The following is a 17,835-nucleotide window of genomic DNA, read 5'->3' as shown; positions in this document are numbered from 1 at the left end:
AGAGACATACATAGAAAGGGGNGAGAGAGACGAAGAGGGGAGAGGCGTGATATTCCATGGGGCTTGCACATATGAGTGTGTGTCTGTCTGTGTGTTTGTGGCATATTTTCCCTGACGATTAATTGCACGAACTCCACTCCTTTCCGCTCGCACCACCTACGGTTTGCGTAGTTTCCATCATGGCTGTCTCCAAGTGTGTGTCCATTAATACACCTAACAGCAGCAGCAGCAGAGCCGCTGTTCTCTCTGAGGCGTCGGAGCTGCTGTCGGCGCGGTTGGGGCTGCGGGATCTCGTGGAGCAGCAGCCAGTTGGGGGCGCCCTGTCACCGAGCAGCGAGACGAAAGATGTGCGCTGGTGGCACATTCCGCCTGCGCACCTCGGCGACTGGTGTTGCAACCGCCACGGCACACTTCACGGTGGGTTGTGTCTTGCGCTCCTCTTCGCTTTCTGCAAGGCTCACGTGGGCCTGCGGTGCGGGAGCGGTGGCACAGTGACGCGGGTGCACACGCAGTACATGAGTCCTGTCTCCACCGTCTCGCCGCTCATGGTGCGGACGGCGCTAACGGATGTCAGTGATGACGCCGTGCGGACGACGGCGGAGGTCTACTCACACAAGCAGTACCAATTGGGGCGGGCAGCAGCGCCTCTCTGCGCTGCTTCCATCACTATTATGCGGCGTCCTGCGTACCACTCACATATGTGAAACCAGCTCACGACATATATGGCATTCTTTTTTGTGGACCACTTACAACGTTCTCTCCCTTTTGTGTGTTTGTGTGTGTGTGTGTCTCTCTCTCTCTCTCTNGCATTCTTTTTTGTGGACCACTTACAACGTTCTCTCCCTTTTGTGTGTTTGTGTGTGTGTGTGTCTCTCTCTCTCTCTCTCTGTGTATGTATGTATGTATGTAGTCGCGCTGTGGTGCCAGCCAGTTGGTCGCGTTGAATTTGCCTCTTCACGCCATTCCTCCCCTCTTCACCTCTCTCCGCACCACGTTGTTGCACCGTTGTGCTTGTGGCGCCCTGGCCCTCCAGAAGGTCGACAAACCGCCGAGTAGCGCTGCTGGGACCCACCAGTATCCACGCAATAACATTTGAAGCGTAGTGCCACATCAACACTGCTTTCACACGCAACGGAAACAACAACAACAACAAAAGGGAAAGAACAAGAAATTAAAGATATTGGGGGTCGCCGCTATGCAAAATGAAATGAAATTTCTGCGTGGGCTCATTGTCGGTGCCGGTTCCAGCACTTCCACGCCCATGCTGAGCTGCATCGCCACTGGCAGCCCGTGCCCCACCTGCGCGGAGGCGCTCGAGCGGCCGCGGAGCAGCAGGAACCACCGCCTCAACCCATCCTTCCTCCTACAGATGAGACACCCGACCGATGGCACAGTCCACAACATCCTCATCGACTGCGGTAAGACGTTCCGTGAGTCAGCCATCAAAGTCTTATCCACCGTCGGCGTCGCCGACCTCAGTGCATTGCTGCTTACACACGACCACGCTGATGCCGCATTCGGCATCGATGACCTGCGGGATTACAACCGCCCCGACACCGCACTCGAGGTGTTCACTGATGAGCGAACCGCCGTGTCGATGCAGCGCACGTACCCATACTTGTTCCCAAAGGACGGCCCCGCAGTGGTTGGCGCGTGGCGTAAGAATAAGACGAACTACGTGGCTTCAATAAAGTGGATTACTTTTGAACCGCTGCAGAAAGTTACAATCAACGTGCGCGCCCGTGTGACACCGACCACGGAGGAGGAGGCGGCGGTAGCAACCTGGTCACTTGTGCCCATTGCTGTTCCGCACGGCGTGAACTACTGCGCGAACGCCTTTCTCATGCCGCTGCACATGCCGGGTGAGCACCCGCGTCTACTGTTGTATGTATCTGACATCAGTACGCTCGAGGAGAGGTTCTTTACTGACGTCGCGAAAGCCAAGGAGATTTTGGGCGTCCCGGTGTCGACACCTATTGAGGTGCTTCTGCTTGATATGGTGTCACGCAACCCGTACGTCTCTCATCTACACGTCGATGCCTCTATCGAGGCGGCGCGTAGGATTCAGGCAGGCATGACGTACTTTGTGGGCATGTCGCATTCATTGAACTACGGGGCTATGACACAGGAGCTGCGAAGTCTAGGAGTGGGTGATCGGATGGCAATGGGCTACGACGGATGCGTCGTTGCGGTCGGCAAGGACACTTCTGCGCAGCTCTGATTATATTCGGATGTGAATGATGGGATGTTGCGGCGAATGAATGAAGGGGAATTTGGTGTTTGTGATGATGGTGGTGCATGCAGCGGCAGCAGTAGACACCGCCCAGCACAACAAGAGAGTATATAGGGCAAGTATATATGTATATGTATTTCTCATTCTCTCAGTGGATTACTTTCTATGTTTAGTTGTTTTTTTTTTTTTTTGTTTTGGTTTGCTGTTTCTTTTTTGACGTCTCTAACAGAGTATAAGATTTATAATCGGATGTGCCAGTGATCGCGGAGCACATGGACCTGCATGTGGTGTCGATTGAGTGCTCCCTCACCAAGCCTGACGCCTCGCTCGGTGACGCGGCGATGTGCCAACTGTTCCACCGCGTGCCCGCCCGGTGCCCGCTGCTGCACCTCTTTGGCCACGTCTCCACCCGGCGACACGACGGCGATGCGTCGCGGGGCTCCAATGGCGCCACAGCGGCAACAGCGGGGGTGGGGGGCGCTGTTGAGCAGCACACCATCTGCGTGCACGTGCACGGGGTGTATCCGTACTTCATGGTGGAGCAGCACGACACGCGCGTCTCTGCGATGCAGTTCGGCGCGCAGCTCGAGACGGTGGCTGTTTCGGCTCTGCGCCTCCGCACATCCGCGGCGGTGGAGCCACCGCAGGTGCTGCATCACGTGGAGGTGGTGCGGCTGCTACCCTTCTACGGCTACCACGCACGTCCGCGGCGCTTCTTCAAGGTGAGCGTGATCGACCCCGCCATGGTGCGACGACTTGCCGACTTGCTGCGCGGCAGCACGCATGTTGCGGGTCGGCGCTGGGACGTGTATGAAGCGCACACGCCGTTCCACTTCCAGTTCATGGTGGACTACGGCGTCAAGGGGATGGCGCCGTTCCGCATTCCAGTGTGCACCGCACGCGCGCCACTCCCTGTGGGGCTTCAGACGGCGCAGCTGCACATCGCCGCGGTGCTGCCGAGCGGCGAACCGCCACGCCTCACGTGTGCGGAGGTGGAGATCGATGTGGCGGCGTGCGCGCTCCACCAGCGNGCGGTGCTGCCGAGCGGCGAACCGCCACGCCTCACGTGTGCGGAGGTGGAGATCGATGTGGCGGCGTGCGCGCTCCACCAGCGCGGTAATCGGATGGAGCCTGGTGAAAATCTTCTCTCCGTCCGCCGCAGCGTGCGGGATTACTTTGCAGACTACGGTGTCGACGACACGATACGGCGTGGCGCGGGGATGGATACCACTGCCCGCTGCTGCAGTGTCGCGGATCTGCAGCGCTGCGATCCTGCCGTCGCTGCGATGCAGCAGCGGGCGATTGCGTACCTGCGCGCACGCACCGCCGCAGTTGTTGTTGTTGCTTCTGCTGACCCCAATGCTCTATCTGCATTGTTACAGCGGGAAACACCATCCACGCAAGGTGAGAGGGAGAATCCAGCCAGCGCCGCCTCACCGCACAACGGTATCACGCAGAAGCTCCTGGAGGAGATGCGGCGCAGCCACACTGGCACCGCACCGCTTGTGTTGTCTGCGTCAGACTCCACTGCGTCACCGCAGCGTTGCGACGCGAATGACGGAGACACGGCGCTAAAGGCCCCTGAAACCTCATCGACTTCCTCATCTCTATCCCAAAACGAAATGGGTGAGGCGGGGAGAGAGGGTGCGGAAGAAGAGGAGAAGGAGGATGACTATGATGACGGGGAGCGCTCATTGCTGTCAAGCAACAGCAGCCGTGTGCGAGTGGTGGACATCAGTGACGCAAAGCTGGACGTTGGTGACTCCGTCGTGCTGCTCGGTCTGCGGGCGGAGAGAGATGCACCGTCGTCACCCACCGTCGCGAAGATAACGGCGCTTGGCAGCGGCAGCGTGCGGCTGCAATGGTACCTCACGCTTGGCGAGACGCACCTTGCCGACAGCCAGCGCGAGCTCGAGCGGCGCGGGCGTTGGCTTTCGAAGGGCGTGACCTCAGCGGCGGAGGAGTTGCTGCTGGGCGACGTGGAGGATGACAACCCCGTCGAGGTGCTGGCGCACGCCTCGCGGGTCGCGGTACGGCACTCGGTTCGTGCCTGCACTAGTGACGCGCTGCTGTGCCGCTACCGCTACCACGTGTCGGAACAGCGCCTGTCGCCTATTCCGCCGTGTGCGGGTGGAGAGTTTGTGGTATTCCCGGCGGCACTGCTTCCGCAGACTGCTGGTTGCACAACGGCGGGCGTTGTGGATGAGGGTGAGGAGCTTCTGTCAGCTTCCTCTTCTTCCACGTTGTCGTCGTCGTCTGTTGTTGCTACTGCGGCTTCTGTGATTCGTGGCGGGGCTTCCTCTGATGTGAGCGTGGTGCCTGGAGCCTCACAATTACGGCAGCAGCGAGAGGCGGGCGGAGTGAGCAACACGCCGGTGGTGCTGCAGCGATCCGTGTCGAAGGTGCGGCAGCAGGTGGTGCAGTCGCAACTATCGCTGCTGCTCAGCTGCGCAGGCTCGTCACCGCGCGCATGCCGGCCTCTCTCGCTGCCTGAGGTGGCTAGTGGTGGGGCGGATTCGCAGCCTTCCTCTTCAGTGCAGCTCGTTGACACTGGCCACGCTAAATTCTTGCTAAAGTTTCGAGAAAACCCGTCGCGCTTGCAGCCGTGCTGCATCGCAGGCGATATCCCTCGCAACTTCCGCTGGATTTATGACAGGGATCGCAATTGTATGGTGGTGTCTGCTGCCAGCTGGCCATTTGCCACGCCCACTTCTGTTGCTGCTGTTGGGGACAGTGCTGTGGCACCTGTGGTGGGCGCCGATCGTGCGTCGGTGCCGCTGCTCACACACATCGCCCCATCACAAGCCACACCACCTGAGAGGCGAGGCACACCAAGTGCAAAGCAGACGTGGCGACCACACGCATCGTCCAACGTGTCGCACTCGCTGCAGGGAGGTGCCTACGTGACGTGTGCCCTCCGTGTGATGTGTGTGGAGGTGCTCATCCGCCGACAGCGCGGGGCGCAGCACGTGGCGCAAGAGCAACTCCTTGCCGTGGCGCTCGGCCGCACCACCACCACCGCTGCGACGGTGAGCGTGCGTCTCTTCTGCGTGTCTCAGGCAGGGGCGGCAGCATCACCAGCAGCAGCAGGAGGAGCCGCGGCATCGCGGCGATCGCTGCCACTCGGCGACGCAGTGGATGTTGTGCACGTGCCGTCCGAGTCTCACCTCCTGCGGCGTGTACGGCGGGAGCTGCGCGGCTACGACCCCGACATTATTCTGTCGTGGGACGGGGCCAAGTACGGCGCGGGGCTCCTCGCGCTGCGCTACCGTGCCGTCCTGCAGCGCAGCCTCGCGCGCGATTTCTCTCGCCTCACCACCGACATTGACATTCACTCTGCGGATGATGATGATGATGATGACAATGATGGCGACGACGTGGTGTCAGCAGCGACATCGTCATCATCGTCGTCGCTGGCGGGTGACAGTGGCAACTCGGCGGGGAGTGGTGCGAGGCCACGTGCTGCTGATCCCCCGAGCGTGGGTGACACCATGAAGCGTCTATCGCGGCGTTTTGGCACCAGCGTGCGAATCGCCGGTCGCGTCGTGATTGACCTAGGCAAGCAGCTCTCCAAGGAGCTGCAGCTGCCGTCGCACACGCTGCAGATGGCACACCAGAAGCTATTCCACGGCAGCCTGCCGTACTTCACGGATGTGGCGTTGGCGGAGATGTACACCGGCAGCGGTGGCGGCAGCGGCATTGACGAAGGTGAGGTAGAGGCAATGCGGCGCGTGGCGCTCTCTGTACTCCTCACACGCGCCGTGACGCCACACCACATTGCACAGCACCTCCATTTCTACACCCGTACCGCGGAGTTCTCGCGGATGTACGGCATTCTCTTCCACGAGGTGCTGAGTCGGGGCAGCCAGCACCGCGTCGAGGCGACGCTGCACCGCATGGCGAAGCCTATCGGCTACGCGATGCTATCGCCGTCGCTCGAGCAGGTGCACCGCCAGCCGCGGCTGCAGAGCATGCCGCTCATCATGCAGCCGCGTAGTGGCTTCTACAAGAGCGACCCGGTCGTTGTGCTGGACTTCCGCAGCCTCTACCCGAGTATCGTCATTGCGTACAACATCTGCTACTCCACCTGCCTCGGCTCAGTGGCGAAGTGCGGCCGCGGTCGTCTCGGTGTGCTGCCGTCGTATGTGCAGGCGGATCCGCTGCTGCTTTCACTCCTCGCCGATGAAAAGTCCGGCAGTACATCACACCGCGTGACGTTCGCGCCGAACAGCTGCATGTTCTTGACGCCAGAGACACGCGAGGGTGTCCTCCCACGCATGCTGCGCGCACTCCTCGAGACACGCTTCGAGGTGCAAGCGGCACTGAAGCACGTGGCACAACCGCGCCAGGACGTATACATGCAGCGTGTTCTTCACGAGCAGCAGCTGGCTATAAAGATGCTCGCCAACACAACGTACGGATACACGGCTGCCTCCTTTACAGGACGAATGCCATGTGCCGATATCGCCGATGCTATTGTGCTGCTTGGGCGACAGACGCTCGAGCGGGCGATGCGGCTCATCAGCGGCCACCCAACGTGGAAGGCGGAGGTGGTGTACGGCGACACTGACTCGCTCTTCGTGCGGTTGCCGGGGCGAACAAAGGAGGAAGCGTTCCTGCTGGGCGAGCAGATGGCGCAGGAGGTGACGGCCGTCAACCCCTCACCCATCCAGTTGCAGTTCGAAAAGGTGCTTCTGCCGTGCCTGCTGCTTGTCAAGAAGCGGTACGTCGGCTACGCGTACTTCAAGCCAGAGCAGCAGCAGCCGCAGTTCCTCGCGAAGGGCATCGAGACAGTGCGCAGGGATCAGTGCGCGGCGACATCACGCCTGGCGGCAAGCATGATCCACGCGCTCTTCACCGGCTCCTCAGTAGAGGCGCTGCGTGCGCGCTTCTACGCGGAGGTGGGCAAGCTACAGCGCGGCGAGTGCAGCCCAGCGGACTGCATCTTCCGCAGAGCGGTGAGGCTCGGCCGGTACCGCAGTGACTCCAGGCTGCCGCTTGGTGCACGTCTGGCGCTGCAGCTGATGGAGAAGGACGTCATGCACACGCCCTACTGGCGCGAGCGCATGCCGTACGTGGTGGTGCAGCCTATTGATTCCGCGCGCCTGCGTGACCAGGTGGTGCACCCACAGCGGCTGCTGAGCATGCAGGAGGATTTGCGCATTAACAGCGAGTATTACATCATGCGCCACATCATCCCCACACTGGACCGCATGTTTTATCTTGTCGGCGTGAGCTGCGCGAGTTGGTACGCTGCAATGCCGCGACGACGTGCCTACCGTAACTACTTTGACCTGAGACTGGCGGATCTTTCGCTTACAGGCGTGAAGAGGACACGTTCCTGCCGTGAGGCCGTCGTTATCAACGTCAATGACACGGAGGGTAACACGAGCGATAGAGAGAATCCAATCCCACCAGCCGACATGACGGTGTGCCGGGTGAAGAAGCGGACCCTGGATGCATATTACCAACAGACGCTGTGTGTAGTTTGCCTTGAGGAATGCGCTAACACGCCCCCACCGAATCCGCCCATCTGCTCTCGCTGTCTCTGTGACCGCACAACTTCTGCTGTGCGTGTTGTGGCGCGCCGCTGCGGTGTGGAGCGGCGGTTGCGGCTGCTGGAGACGGCGTGTCTGCGCTGTATCGGCACGTGTGGTGAGGCGGGTGGACCGAGTTTCGTTGCTGGCATGGAGCGAGACATGGAAGACATGCACTTTGCCATTCCACGCCGTCTTGCTGCTGCGCAAGGAGAGGAACTTCGCTGCCTTTCCATTGACTGCCACTTGTCATTTGAGAAACGACAGCTCTTCCGGCTGTATTCGCAGCTGATGGCGATAGAGCGGTACGTGACGAGCCTGTGAGCAAATCACCCTGCTTCCTTCACAATACCACACACATGTTGTCTCCTTCACTCCCTTTGACATCTCAGCCTGCTGCTTTGCCAGACATATTTTGATTTTTTTTTTTTTTGCTAGTCTTCCTGATTGGCATAATATATCGTTGCTTGTTTTTTGGTTTTCTTTTGCTTGCTTTCTCTGTCTTCTTTTCATCGTTATGGGACATCTCCCGGCCTTGCTGGACCACCAAGAGGAGGTTTTTATACCGGTTCAATGCGGCGTGTGGCTGCGAGGGCGGTGCCGCCGCTGGTATGCGGCGCGACTCACACTGCGCTCAGGCGGCACGTGGCCGCGAACAACGGCACGACGACGGAGCTGCAGGTGTCCGACGGGGCGGACTTGTGCTCGCCCTTCCTCGAATCGCTGCTGGATCCGCCAACGAGAGTTGTGCTCGAGGACGCAACACGCACGTACAGCACGATGGACGTGGTGGATCCGCCGGTGCGGTACGACCCACACACACCTAACGTGGAAGCGTCGCCGTCACTACTTGAAGAGGAAGAGGGAGCCGCTGCAGATGGCCCTGTTGCCTCTGCACATCGTGCAGGAAAGCTATGGTCCGTTTTTATGGATGCAGCCGCGGACGGCAGTGAACCCCCAGTGTGGTTCTACAAGCTCTGCGAGGACTTATATTACCGGCGAAACAGCGAGGATGAGATGGATGCGGCGGCGTTGGCTGGCGATGTGATTTCGCAGCGCCACTCCACTTCTGCAGACACCGTGGGCGCCGAAGACGACACCGACAATAACAACAACAACAACGAGGACGATGGCGTTGATCCGTACTTGTGGTTGCCGTTCAATCTACTGGATGAGGCAGACTACCGCGTCGGCCCCTACCATTTTGCAAGCACAGCAACGTATACCCACGAGCAGCGCACACTGTTGTGCTTGGGCAATACACGCAAAGAGTATGTGCACTTCTGCAACACATACGCCTTCCCTGAAAGGGTGCAGATGCCAACCTCTTTGGGGACACAGCCAGCTAAGCTGTATGTGGACCCGCTGCAAAAGGCACCGGTGGTTTACATTCAGCTCAGTGACGATTTCCCACCCGCCATGTGGCTGCCTGTAAAGGGCACCGCTGCTGCTGTTCGCCGCGTGCTGTCAGAGTTTGCCTCCATGGCAACATTGCATCGTGATTGGCACCATAAAGACTTTGAGGAGCGCTTTGCGACAGCTAGGCGGCTGTTGGAGCTGCAGCGTATGCCGTCGAGTGACAGTGATATTCTGCGCTTCATGGCATATGACGCGCGCAACGCACAGTTCGTGTTTGCACCGATTCGCGAGTTCCCCAATCAACAGGAATTCTTTCTCGGTGAATACGACGACCCGGAGCGCTTCATGGAGCACATTGATCTCTGCCCCTTCCTCTTTGCTATCCCGCACATGCGAACCGTAACGGACCTACACGCTGAGCACATGACACCCACAATCGAGGGACCCGGCGTTGCCACGTCGCTCTACCGCTGCGTCTTCTCCAAGGCCCTTCTCTTCGTGCAGGTGCAGCTCTCCGCGGAGGTGAAGCTCCCTCCACAGGACCCAGAGGCGTTCCGATTCATGTGGAAGGACTCTCAAGTGGTGCCAAAGATGCACATCCCCGTGTTTGTGCGTGTGGTGTGGCCAGACAATGAGCGCATGTGCGGTGGCGGCCAACTAGTGCGCCGCTTTAATCGCCTCTTCAAAACGGAGTTCGCCCACGACATCCCCATTGATGCGGTGATGACACTCCTGTACGTCATGCAGTGGGCAAAGCAGCTACCGAGTTTTCTCGGTGTGCGTGGTATGCGACAGCGCCTCGCTGAACTGGAGGCGGCGGCAAGGTTGCCGGAACGAGCGCTGTTGTACCCGGCCACGCGAGAGATTCCTAACCCCGAGTACACCATTGCAGAACGCCTCGGTATGCATGTGCAGTATCTGGCGCAGCTTGGCGACCCCGACATCGCCGCAACAATACAGCGTCTTCTGCCAGAGGCCTCTGCACCTGTTCGCATGGGGTGTGCCAAGGCGGCACTCATCGCCGGGGACAGAGAACTATTTCGCCACATTGTTAGTAGCGAGCCACCTGGGCGCATGCAAACATACATGACGAAGCTCGTGAGGAAGCGCAAATCGCGAGATTTGGTTGACCCAGAGCCGCGTCTGCTCGAGGAACAGTATGAGTTTGCGGCCCCACTCTGGACGAAGCGTGGTACACGCATTGACAACAACACTCTGGAGGGCGCGGTAGATCTTCAGGGCAGGCTTGGTGGATAATTTCTGCTGGTGCTACTACTACTACTACTATTGGTGTGGACTTACGTCCTTCTCGTCTTTACATTGGTCACAGACATGGTGTGCATGCGTGCATTGAGGCAACTGATGCTGTGTGCGCGTGATAAATTCGCACTCCCCTCTTCCTTATGCCTTTTTATCGGTTTCCTAAAATGCTCTTCGTCACCTCACTCTCTTTTTATCCTTTTATCTGTTGATTTTGTTGTTGTTGTTGAGCTGTCACGGGACGGGCGGTGTATTTGAATTTTCGCGCGCTGCGAAGGGACATGGCATCCAAACGCCCTCGGGAGGCGTGCGAGTCGGAGGACTGCAGTGAGCCGCCACCACCGCCTCCTCCTCCTCCTCCTCCTCCACAACAGCAGCAGCAGAGAGAAGAAGCGGAGCCCGGCGTGCATCGGTCGCTGAGGGAGACCCGCTTTGCGGGCCGCTCGATGATGGATGGCTTTCAGCAGCAGCTGGGTCCGTACGAGGCGCCCGACGAGGCGGCGGATGTGGAGGACTTGATGCATGGCTATGAGGACTTTGGCGATCTTCCAGAGGACCGCCGCCAGGCACTGCTGGAGTCGGTTCGCGTGCTGGCACGCAAGGCCGCAGGAGCTAAGAGCTCAAACCAGCTGGAACACCTCCGCGTCAAGGCGTCGTGCCTCCCCGGCTTCAAAGACACCGCGCGGAAGTCGGAGCTCACCGCAGCGTACCGCCAACTGGTCCGTGCTGGCGAGCTGCAGGAGTCGCCGGCGGTCGAGGAACTGTTGGTGCGGAAGCGTGGCAAGTCGCACAGCGGCGTGCTTGTCGTGACAGTCTTCATGGGGCCGGGGCAGTTCTCGTGCCCGAAGGACTGCCACTACTGCCCAAACCAGCCTGGAATCGCACGCTCGTATCTGCTAAAGGAACCAGGTGTGTTGCGCGGCTATCGCAACGGATGGGACCCCATCCGGCAGTTTTATGACCGCGCTAGTGCGTTGGAGAATAATGGTCATGTGGTGGACAAGATTGAGCTCATCATTCTCGGCGGCACATTCTCCTTCTACCCGAAGAAGTATGTCGAGGAGTTCATGACGGGCTCCTTCTACGCTGCCAACACTTACTACGACTCTGCTCCACTGCGCCCCATGAAGAGTCTAGAGGAGGAAATCACATGCAACGAGGAAGCCCGCTGTCGCATCATTGGCGTTACCGTCGAGACACGCCCGGACTACATCACCACCACAGAATTGCGGCGATTTCGCTCGCTTGGTGTCACACGTGTGCAACTTGGGGTTCAACACCTGGACGATGATATCTTGACTATTGTAAACCGTGAGTGCCCAACAGCCAAGACGATTGTTGGCATCAAACGACTGCTTGATGCTGGCTTTAAGGTGGACGCGCACTGGATGCCTGATCTACCCGGTAGCAGCTACCTAAAGGACCGGGAAATGTTTGAGTATCTCTTCTCTGCTGACAACGAGAACTTTCAGGTGGACCAGTGGAAGGTGTACCCAACCGCTACGGTGCCGTATACGAAGATTGAAGAGTGGTACCGCAATGGACTCTACAAACCGTATGCGGAGATCGAGGGTGGGACGTGGATGGTGAAGTTGCTTGTGTACATTATGGAGCACTGTCCCCATCGTATTCGGCTGAATCGCATCATTCGCGACATCCCAACAACATACATCATGGGCGGCGAGCGGCGGTGCAACCTGCGGCAGGTAATTGAGGCGGAGATGAAAGCGAAGGGCATCCGTTGCAGGGATATTCGAGAGCGGGAGTGTAAGGGAGCCCCTGTTGACCGCAACCACACTAAACTGTTTGTTGATGAGTTCCGTGCGAGCGAAGGCACGGAGTTGTACCTCTCTGTGGAAAACATGGAGCGGACAACGCTCTACGGCCACCTGCGCTTGCGGCTGCGCGACGACAGCAGTGCGGCGAATGCACTTTACAAGGCACTTGAGGGCAGCGCGTTAATACGCGAGCTGCACACATACGGGCGGCTTGTGGCGGTGTCGCGGCCTAACTCCGGCAACGAGGCGCAGCACATGGGCGTCGGCACACAGCTGATGCGGGAAGCGGAGCGCTTGGCGTTGGAGCGCGGCTTCACGCACATCGCCGTGATTGCAGGCGTCGGCGTGCGACGGTACTACGCAAAGCTCGGATACGAGCTGCAGGACACGTACATGGTGAAGCGCCTCGCAACAGACGGCGCCAACGTCATCACGGAGGAGCAGGTGGTGCAGGACGACGACAATGAAAACATCGGCTTTTTCTCCAAATTGAAGGGTCTATTCTTCGGGAGTTAAGCGTGTGGGCCGATGGCGACCCTCTTCACGCCATCACACTCCGACGAGCGATTAAGTGCGAGGGAATGTTGGGCTGCTCCTTCTTTAAGAGACCAGAGCGTATATACATGCTCACATGCACCCTCACACGCACACAGACACAAGGAAAGGAAAGGAGAAGTGTGGAATGAAGAAAAGAGTGCTTGCGCATGCATATGCGTGCAGGTACGGTGTGACAACACGCAAACCTCTGTGTGTGTGTGTGTGTGTGTGTGTGTACCCCGCCCTTACACACCCCAAGCTTTATTACACTCATTATATGTACCATCTATGTGGACTCTTTTTTGTTTNAGTGTGGAATGAAGAAAAGAGTGCTTGCGCATGCATATGCGTGCAGGTACGGTGTGACAACACGCAAACCTCTGTGTGTGTGTGTGTGTACCCCGCCCTTACACACCCCAAGCTTTATTACACTCATTATATGTACCATCTATGTGGACTCTTTTTTGTTTTGGCTGTTGTATGGATGCGTCTTTTCTTTTCCGTTGCACTTTCGCCCCTTCCCTCTTCTTCTTGTTTCGACTTCTTCTTTACTAGCCACAGCGTTGTGTGGAGCAGTAGCAAGTAGGAAGCGGGGTGCTTGGGGTGAGAGACGACGTTGAGTATGAGGCGCATGTGTAGGGCGGGCTTGGGACCCCTCAGCGGCGCCACGCTGGCGTCAGCACCGCTATTGTCATCAGCGTCCCCGTCCTCGCCGTCGCCGTCAGCGCAGGTGCTGCTTCAGGCTTCACGCTGCGCTGCGACTACGTCCACACCGATTAAGCCGAAGCGACGCAGTAGCTTCTTCAAGTTGGGTGACGTGTACAAGCCAGGTAAGTTTACATCGAAGGACATGCCGAAAGGGCCAACTGCCTCCAACCAACCGTGGGACCCTGTCTTTGCACACCACGCCTTTCAGAAGGTCACCGGCCCACTGCAGCGCAAGCAGAACACAACGCCTGATGATCACCTCACTGTGGAGGAGGTGGAGAAGTGGATGGACGCGAAGTCCGCCGCGAAGGTACTTGGCATCAAGGAGCACGAACTGCCGACGCTGACTTCTGCACAGGTGGAGGAGCGCTGGGCAAAGGTATACGGGGAGCGCACTAACGCGCAGCAGCAGGAGACTGTCATCGCGGTGGAGGTCCTGCTCGAGTATGTAGACTCCTCACTGCACCGCAAAAAGAGCCGGCAGTACTACCGGCAGTATGTTGACAATGCGCGGCAGTCATTTGATCACGAGACGGAGCTCCGGCGCCGGGGCCACCGGCAGAAGTTTATTTACATGTTTGGTATTGCCATGGGCGTCGGCTGCAGTGTGGTTATGTGCATCGCCTTCTTCCGAAACATCATTACACGCAGGGATGTGGAGAACATAGGCTCCAGTGCGGTGGCGTACCTCAACATGGTCTTCGCGCAGCCTACAAACCCCGAACCGGCGCCGGACTACGCCACACGCTACCGTGACACACCCACTGCGCTAGAGATTGATCAGCGGTCCGGCGCGTACGGCCGCACAAACCCCGCGGAGGCTAGCATCGTTGCGGCGGTAGAGGAGTACCGCCGCGACGAGGAGGCAGAGATGCTGCGCATCCTCAACGATGAGAATGAGCGTGCACAGAAGGAGGCCAAGTCAAGACGCGCAAAAGACAGCCGCGTGCGTGTGTACCGCGCCGATGACTTCGACGAGGCGGGGGAGTTGAAGGAGCCAACGCGGCAGCGTGAGGACGCCGACCCAGCGAAGGCTTTCTCCCAAATGACATTTAGGCAGTTCGCCAACCTGATGGCGTCGCAGTTTGGTGGTGGATCGCGGTTCCAGCGCATCACACAGGACAGCGTGCGGCGCGCCGAGGAGTTGGAACAGATGAAGAAGCGGATGGAGAGAACAGACGAATAGCGCAGCGGAGTTGCGCATGATGGCCGCACTCTGTATCTGGACATGCTTTTGTTTTTGTTCTCCGAGTCTCTTCGCTACTCCCCCCTAAAGAAAGAAAGAAAGAAAGAAAAAAAACCCTGCATCTCGCTCCTTTTTCATCAACATTTCTGTTTGACTCCTTCATCGTTGTGTTTCCTGTTGACTTGATTGCTCTTTTTTTTTGTGTTTGTGTTGCATCTTGAAGATCCAGCTCCACTTCTTATATCATGGGCGAGGCTGCTGCTGCTGCTGCGGCGGCGGCGGCGGCGACGTCTGCGAAGGAGCAGCGGCAACACTCTTTGTCGTCGTCACCGCCCGCGCTGCATGCCTCCTCTGTGGCACTCGCCTCCACGGTGGCTACGGTCCTCACAAAGTCCTTCCTGCACCCACTTGACACAGTGAAGTGCCGACTGCAGTCGTCGAGCTCTCGCAGCTTGGGGCGTGCGTGGCGCGACTACAGTGGCAGGTGGGGGCCAACCTATCTCTACGGTGGACTCCCAGTCAAGCTGCTCTTTTATGTGCCCTACCAGGCCATATATATGACCACATACAACACTGTGAGAGATTCGCTGAAGCCAGCCGATACGAGCGCGGAAAACCGTGCTAGTTTCCTCGCGAGAACTGTAATCTCGGCCAGTGGAGCAGAGCTTGCGAGTTGCGTTGCACGTGTGCCGATGGAAACATTGAAGATGCGCATTCAGGCCGCCGTCGTGCCTGACACCCGCGCTGCGCTGCAGCAGATTCGTCGGCACGGCATAGCGGCGTGTGCGCGGCTGGTGCTGCCGCAGACGCTTCTGCACGACATCCCATACAGCGCAATCCAGTGGATATGCTACGAGACCATGCGGCCGTGGGCACGGCAGTTGATGGAGAGCCGACGCCTCGACCAGGAGCCCAACAGGGCGTCGCGGTTTCGCGGCTACGCACACGACTTCGTGCGTACATTTTTCTCTGGTGGCTTTAGCGCCCTCATTGCGTCAACGGTGACGGTGCCACTCGATACGATTCGCACGCGTGTTGTTGTTGCCGCCGCGGCCGACCCCTCCACGACTGTGAGACGTGTGGTGCGGGACACATATCGTCTTGGTGGGGTGCGCATATTCTTCCGTGGCGCCGTGGTGCGCGTGCTGTGGGTGACGACGAACATGGCCGTGTACTTCCCGCTCTATGAGGCATTGAAGGTGGAGTTCCTGCGGCGGCAGGAGACGCGTGCGGCTGTTTCCTCCTCTTGACGCAACCTGGAAAGGAGGGGAAACTATGAAACTTGATATGGTGCACAAAGCACAGAAGCAAAACAAAAAAAAAAAAGCAACAATAAGATACGTGCAGTACTGCGTATAATTTGTTACCGGCGGATTTTTTGTTTTCTCAACTACTCTCCTCTGTCCTGCTCGGGATTGTTTCGTTCTTTCCTCCTGTGTGTGTATTTTCCTTTTTTTTCGTTGGTGTTGCTGGCGGCGAGAAAGAAGCATCAAACACATGGAAGAGGTAACATCAAGTTGCGCTGGCCGTGATAGTGGTGTCTGCATCTACCTCTGCGAGGGGTGGATGGGGGCGGGTGCTTTTCTTTCGTTGTGTTTCCTTTTATTTTTTTTTTTTGTTCTTGTTGTTTGCTTTCTCCCCTTCGTGTTCCCCTCCCCCATCTCATGCCTCCTCTCCGTCTGTTTCTCCTTCAGTTTTACTTCGCTGGCCACGTGTATCGCGATTTGCGAGTGTGTGGGGTCTTGCGTGTCTCTAGTGTGTAGGAACGAAGAGGGCGGATGACAACAGCGGCGACCCGGGAGACAACCGCAGAAAGAACTGCAGTAACAGCCGAATGTGAAGGCGGCTACACATGGCCGGAGTTTGTGGAGGAAATGGGGGAGAAGCTCAACGACAAGCGATCCATCATCATTGCTTCATCCCCTGATGTGGCGAAGTCGACCTGTTGCCGGGTTGATTATGTATGCGCTAAATTCACACCCGCAGATGGCGACAAGGATGACACTCCCCTCTCCGCTCTGCAGCACGCCCCACGTGCGACCTTCACCACGGCGGGGAACATCGAGAAGGCACAGAAGTGTACCTCCGTCTACGGCCGCGTCCCGATGCTCGTCGTACTCGACATGGAGGAGGACCACTTCTTTGTGCTCGACCTCAACAGCAGCGCCACGACGGAGGCGGAGATTGAGGCGTTCCTTCGCGGCGTGGTGCGCGGCAACGAGCCCAAAGCGCTGCAGGGCGCTGCGCCGCCCGCCGACGACCGATTCGAGCCGACCCACGGCATCACGCTCACGCACGGGCTCTGCGCTGTCACGTGCAGCATAGCACGCCTCAAACGGCAGAGGCCCGGCGGTGCGATCTGCGCGTTTTGGAGCGGCCGCTGTGTGATGTGCCCTGCGATACTGATGCTGCTCGACCGCGTGGTGGGTCTCGTGTGGGAGGCTGCTGCGCGGCACGGCGCGGGGCCGCTCTTCACGTATATGGCCTGCAACGTCGACGACAACGATCTGCCGGAGCAGGACTGGCCGGATCCGCACCGGCAACTAGTGCCGTCGCTCGTGGCCTACACAGCGGACGGCAAGCGCATCGTGTACAGTGGGAGGCGCACCGCTCCTCTGCTTGTTTCCTTTCTGTGTGATAACTGCTTTCCGAGTGGACTGGAGAGCGCCGCACAGATCAGGAGTGACGCTGTGACGCGCGCAGAGCAGCTGCAAGAAGGCAATCCGTGCAGTGGCACCGCCGCCGTCTCTGCCGCCACTCCCGCGAATGAGGCGCCAGACCGTAGCAAGGACGAGAAGGCCAAGAGGAATGGTGACTCTTCCGATAGGGCCGAGGAGACTGGGAGGAAAAGGCCGCGCTGCTATGGGGGTGACCAATAGGAAGAATGGGGGAGGGGTCAGTAAAAGAGTTCCTGAAGTGGGCGTTCTAACCTTTTTTTTTCCGTTTTCAATTGTGATTCATGATCTTTTTTTGTTTTTGTTTTGACGTGAATCTTAATTTTCAGCTCCTGCGGTTCATATTGTTTTGTTGCTGCACGTATCTGTGTGGATATTCTGCCAGCCTTCTTCCTGGCATTGTTGTTGCTGAGCATCGTTTCCTGCGTGTTTAGAAGAAGAAGAAGAAAAGAAAAGAAAAGAAAAACCGCAAGTGCGGGGGCGACCCCGCGCCATCGTGTCGGAAAAAAAAAAACAGGGGAGTTGTGATTGTGTTTCCTCTGGTTGTGTGTCTGGCGTCATT

The 17,835-nt window shown here is 58.3% G+C and overlaps 8 protein-coding genes across 8 annotated transcripts; all 8 read left to right on the top strand.

The window, feature by feature from the left end:
• Positions 1–179: 179 nt before the first annotated feature.
• On the top strand, positions 180–704 carry DQ04_00461110 (hypothetical protein; the record flags this gene model as incomplete). Its single annotated transcript, XM_009309045.1, has 1 exon — positions 180–704. One exon carries the CDS (start codon positions 180–182, stop codon positions 702–704), a length of 525 nt encoding a protein of 174 aa, XP_009307320.1.
• Positions 705–1,195: 491 nt separating this feature from the next.
• DQ04_00461100 (PhnP protein) lies at positions 1,196–2,221 on the top strand (the record flags this gene model as incomplete). Its single annotated transcript, XM_009309044.1, has 1 exon — positions 1,196–2,221. One exon carries the CDS (start codon positions 1,196–1,198, stop codon positions 2,219–2,221), a length of 1,026 nt encoding a protein of 341 aa, XP_009307319.1.
• Positions 2,222–2,505: 284 nt separating this feature from the next.
• Positions 2,506–8,094, top strand: DQ04_00461090 (DNA polymerase zeta catalytic subunit; the record flags this gene model as incomplete). The annotated part of the gene is made up of 1 exon (XM_009309043.1): positions 2,506–8,094. One exon carries the CDS (start codon positions 2,506–2,508, stop codon positions 8,092–8,094), a length of 5,589 nt encoding a protein of 1,862 aa, XP_009307318.1.
• A 249-nt stretch (positions 8,095–8,343) lies between these two features.
• DQ04_00461080 (hypothetical protein) lies at positions 8,344–10,386 on the top strand (the record flags this gene model as incomplete). Its single annotated transcript, XM_009309042.1, has 1 exon — positions 8,344–10,386. One exon carries the CDS (start codon positions 8,344–8,346, stop codon positions 10,384–10,386), a length of 2,043 nt encoding a protein of 680 aa, XP_009307317.1.
• A 284-nt stretch (positions 10,387–10,670) lies between these two features.
• DQ04_00461070 (putative histone acetyltransferase-like protein) lies at positions 10,671–12,683 on the top strand (the record flags this gene model as incomplete). Its single annotated transcript, XM_009309041.1, has 1 exon — positions 10,671–12,683. One exon carries the CDS (start codon positions 10,671–10,673, stop codon positions 12,681–12,683), a length of 2,013 nt encoding a protein of 670 aa, XP_009307316.1.
• A 643-nt stretch (positions 12,684–13,326) lies between these two features.
• On the top strand, positions 13,327–14,598 carry DQ04_00461060 (hypothetical protein; the record flags this gene model as incomplete). Its single annotated transcript, XM_009309040.1, has 1 exon — positions 13,327–14,598. One exon carries the CDS (start codon positions 13,327–13,329, stop codon positions 14,596–14,598), a length of 1,272 nt encoding a protein of 423 aa, XP_009307315.1.
• A 245-nt stretch (positions 14,599–14,843) lies between these two features.
• Positions 14,844–15,848, top strand: DQ04_00461050 (mitochondrial carrier protein; the record flags this gene model as incomplete). The annotated part of the gene is made up of 1 exon (XM_009309039.1): positions 14,844–15,848. One exon carries the CDS (start codon positions 14,844–14,846, stop codon positions 15,846–15,848), a length of 1,005 nt encoding a protein of 334 aa, XP_009307314.1.
• A 528-nt stretch (positions 15,849–16,376) lies between these two features.
• On the top strand, positions 16,377–17,477 carry DQ04_00461040 (hypothetical protein; the record flags this gene model as incomplete). Its single annotated transcript, XM_009309038.1, has 1 exon — positions 16,377–17,477. The coding sequence occupies one exon, from the start codon at positions 16,377–16,379 to the stop codon at positions 17,475–17,477; it is 1,101 nt and encodes a 366-aa protein (XP_009307313.1).
• Positions 17,478–17,835: the final 358 nt, after the last annotated feature.

The sequence above is a fragment of the Trypanosoma grayi genome (assembly GCF_000691245.1).
Source record: "Trypanosoma grayi strain ANR4 Tgr_46_V1, whole genome shotgun sequence".
NCBI lineage: Eukaryota > Euglenozoa > Kinetoplastea > Trypanosomatida > Trypanosomatidae > Trypanosoma > Trypanosoma grayi.
The sequence above is the reverse complement of the archived record's forward strand: the minus strand, read 5'-3'. Positions and strand labels throughout refer to the sequence as shown.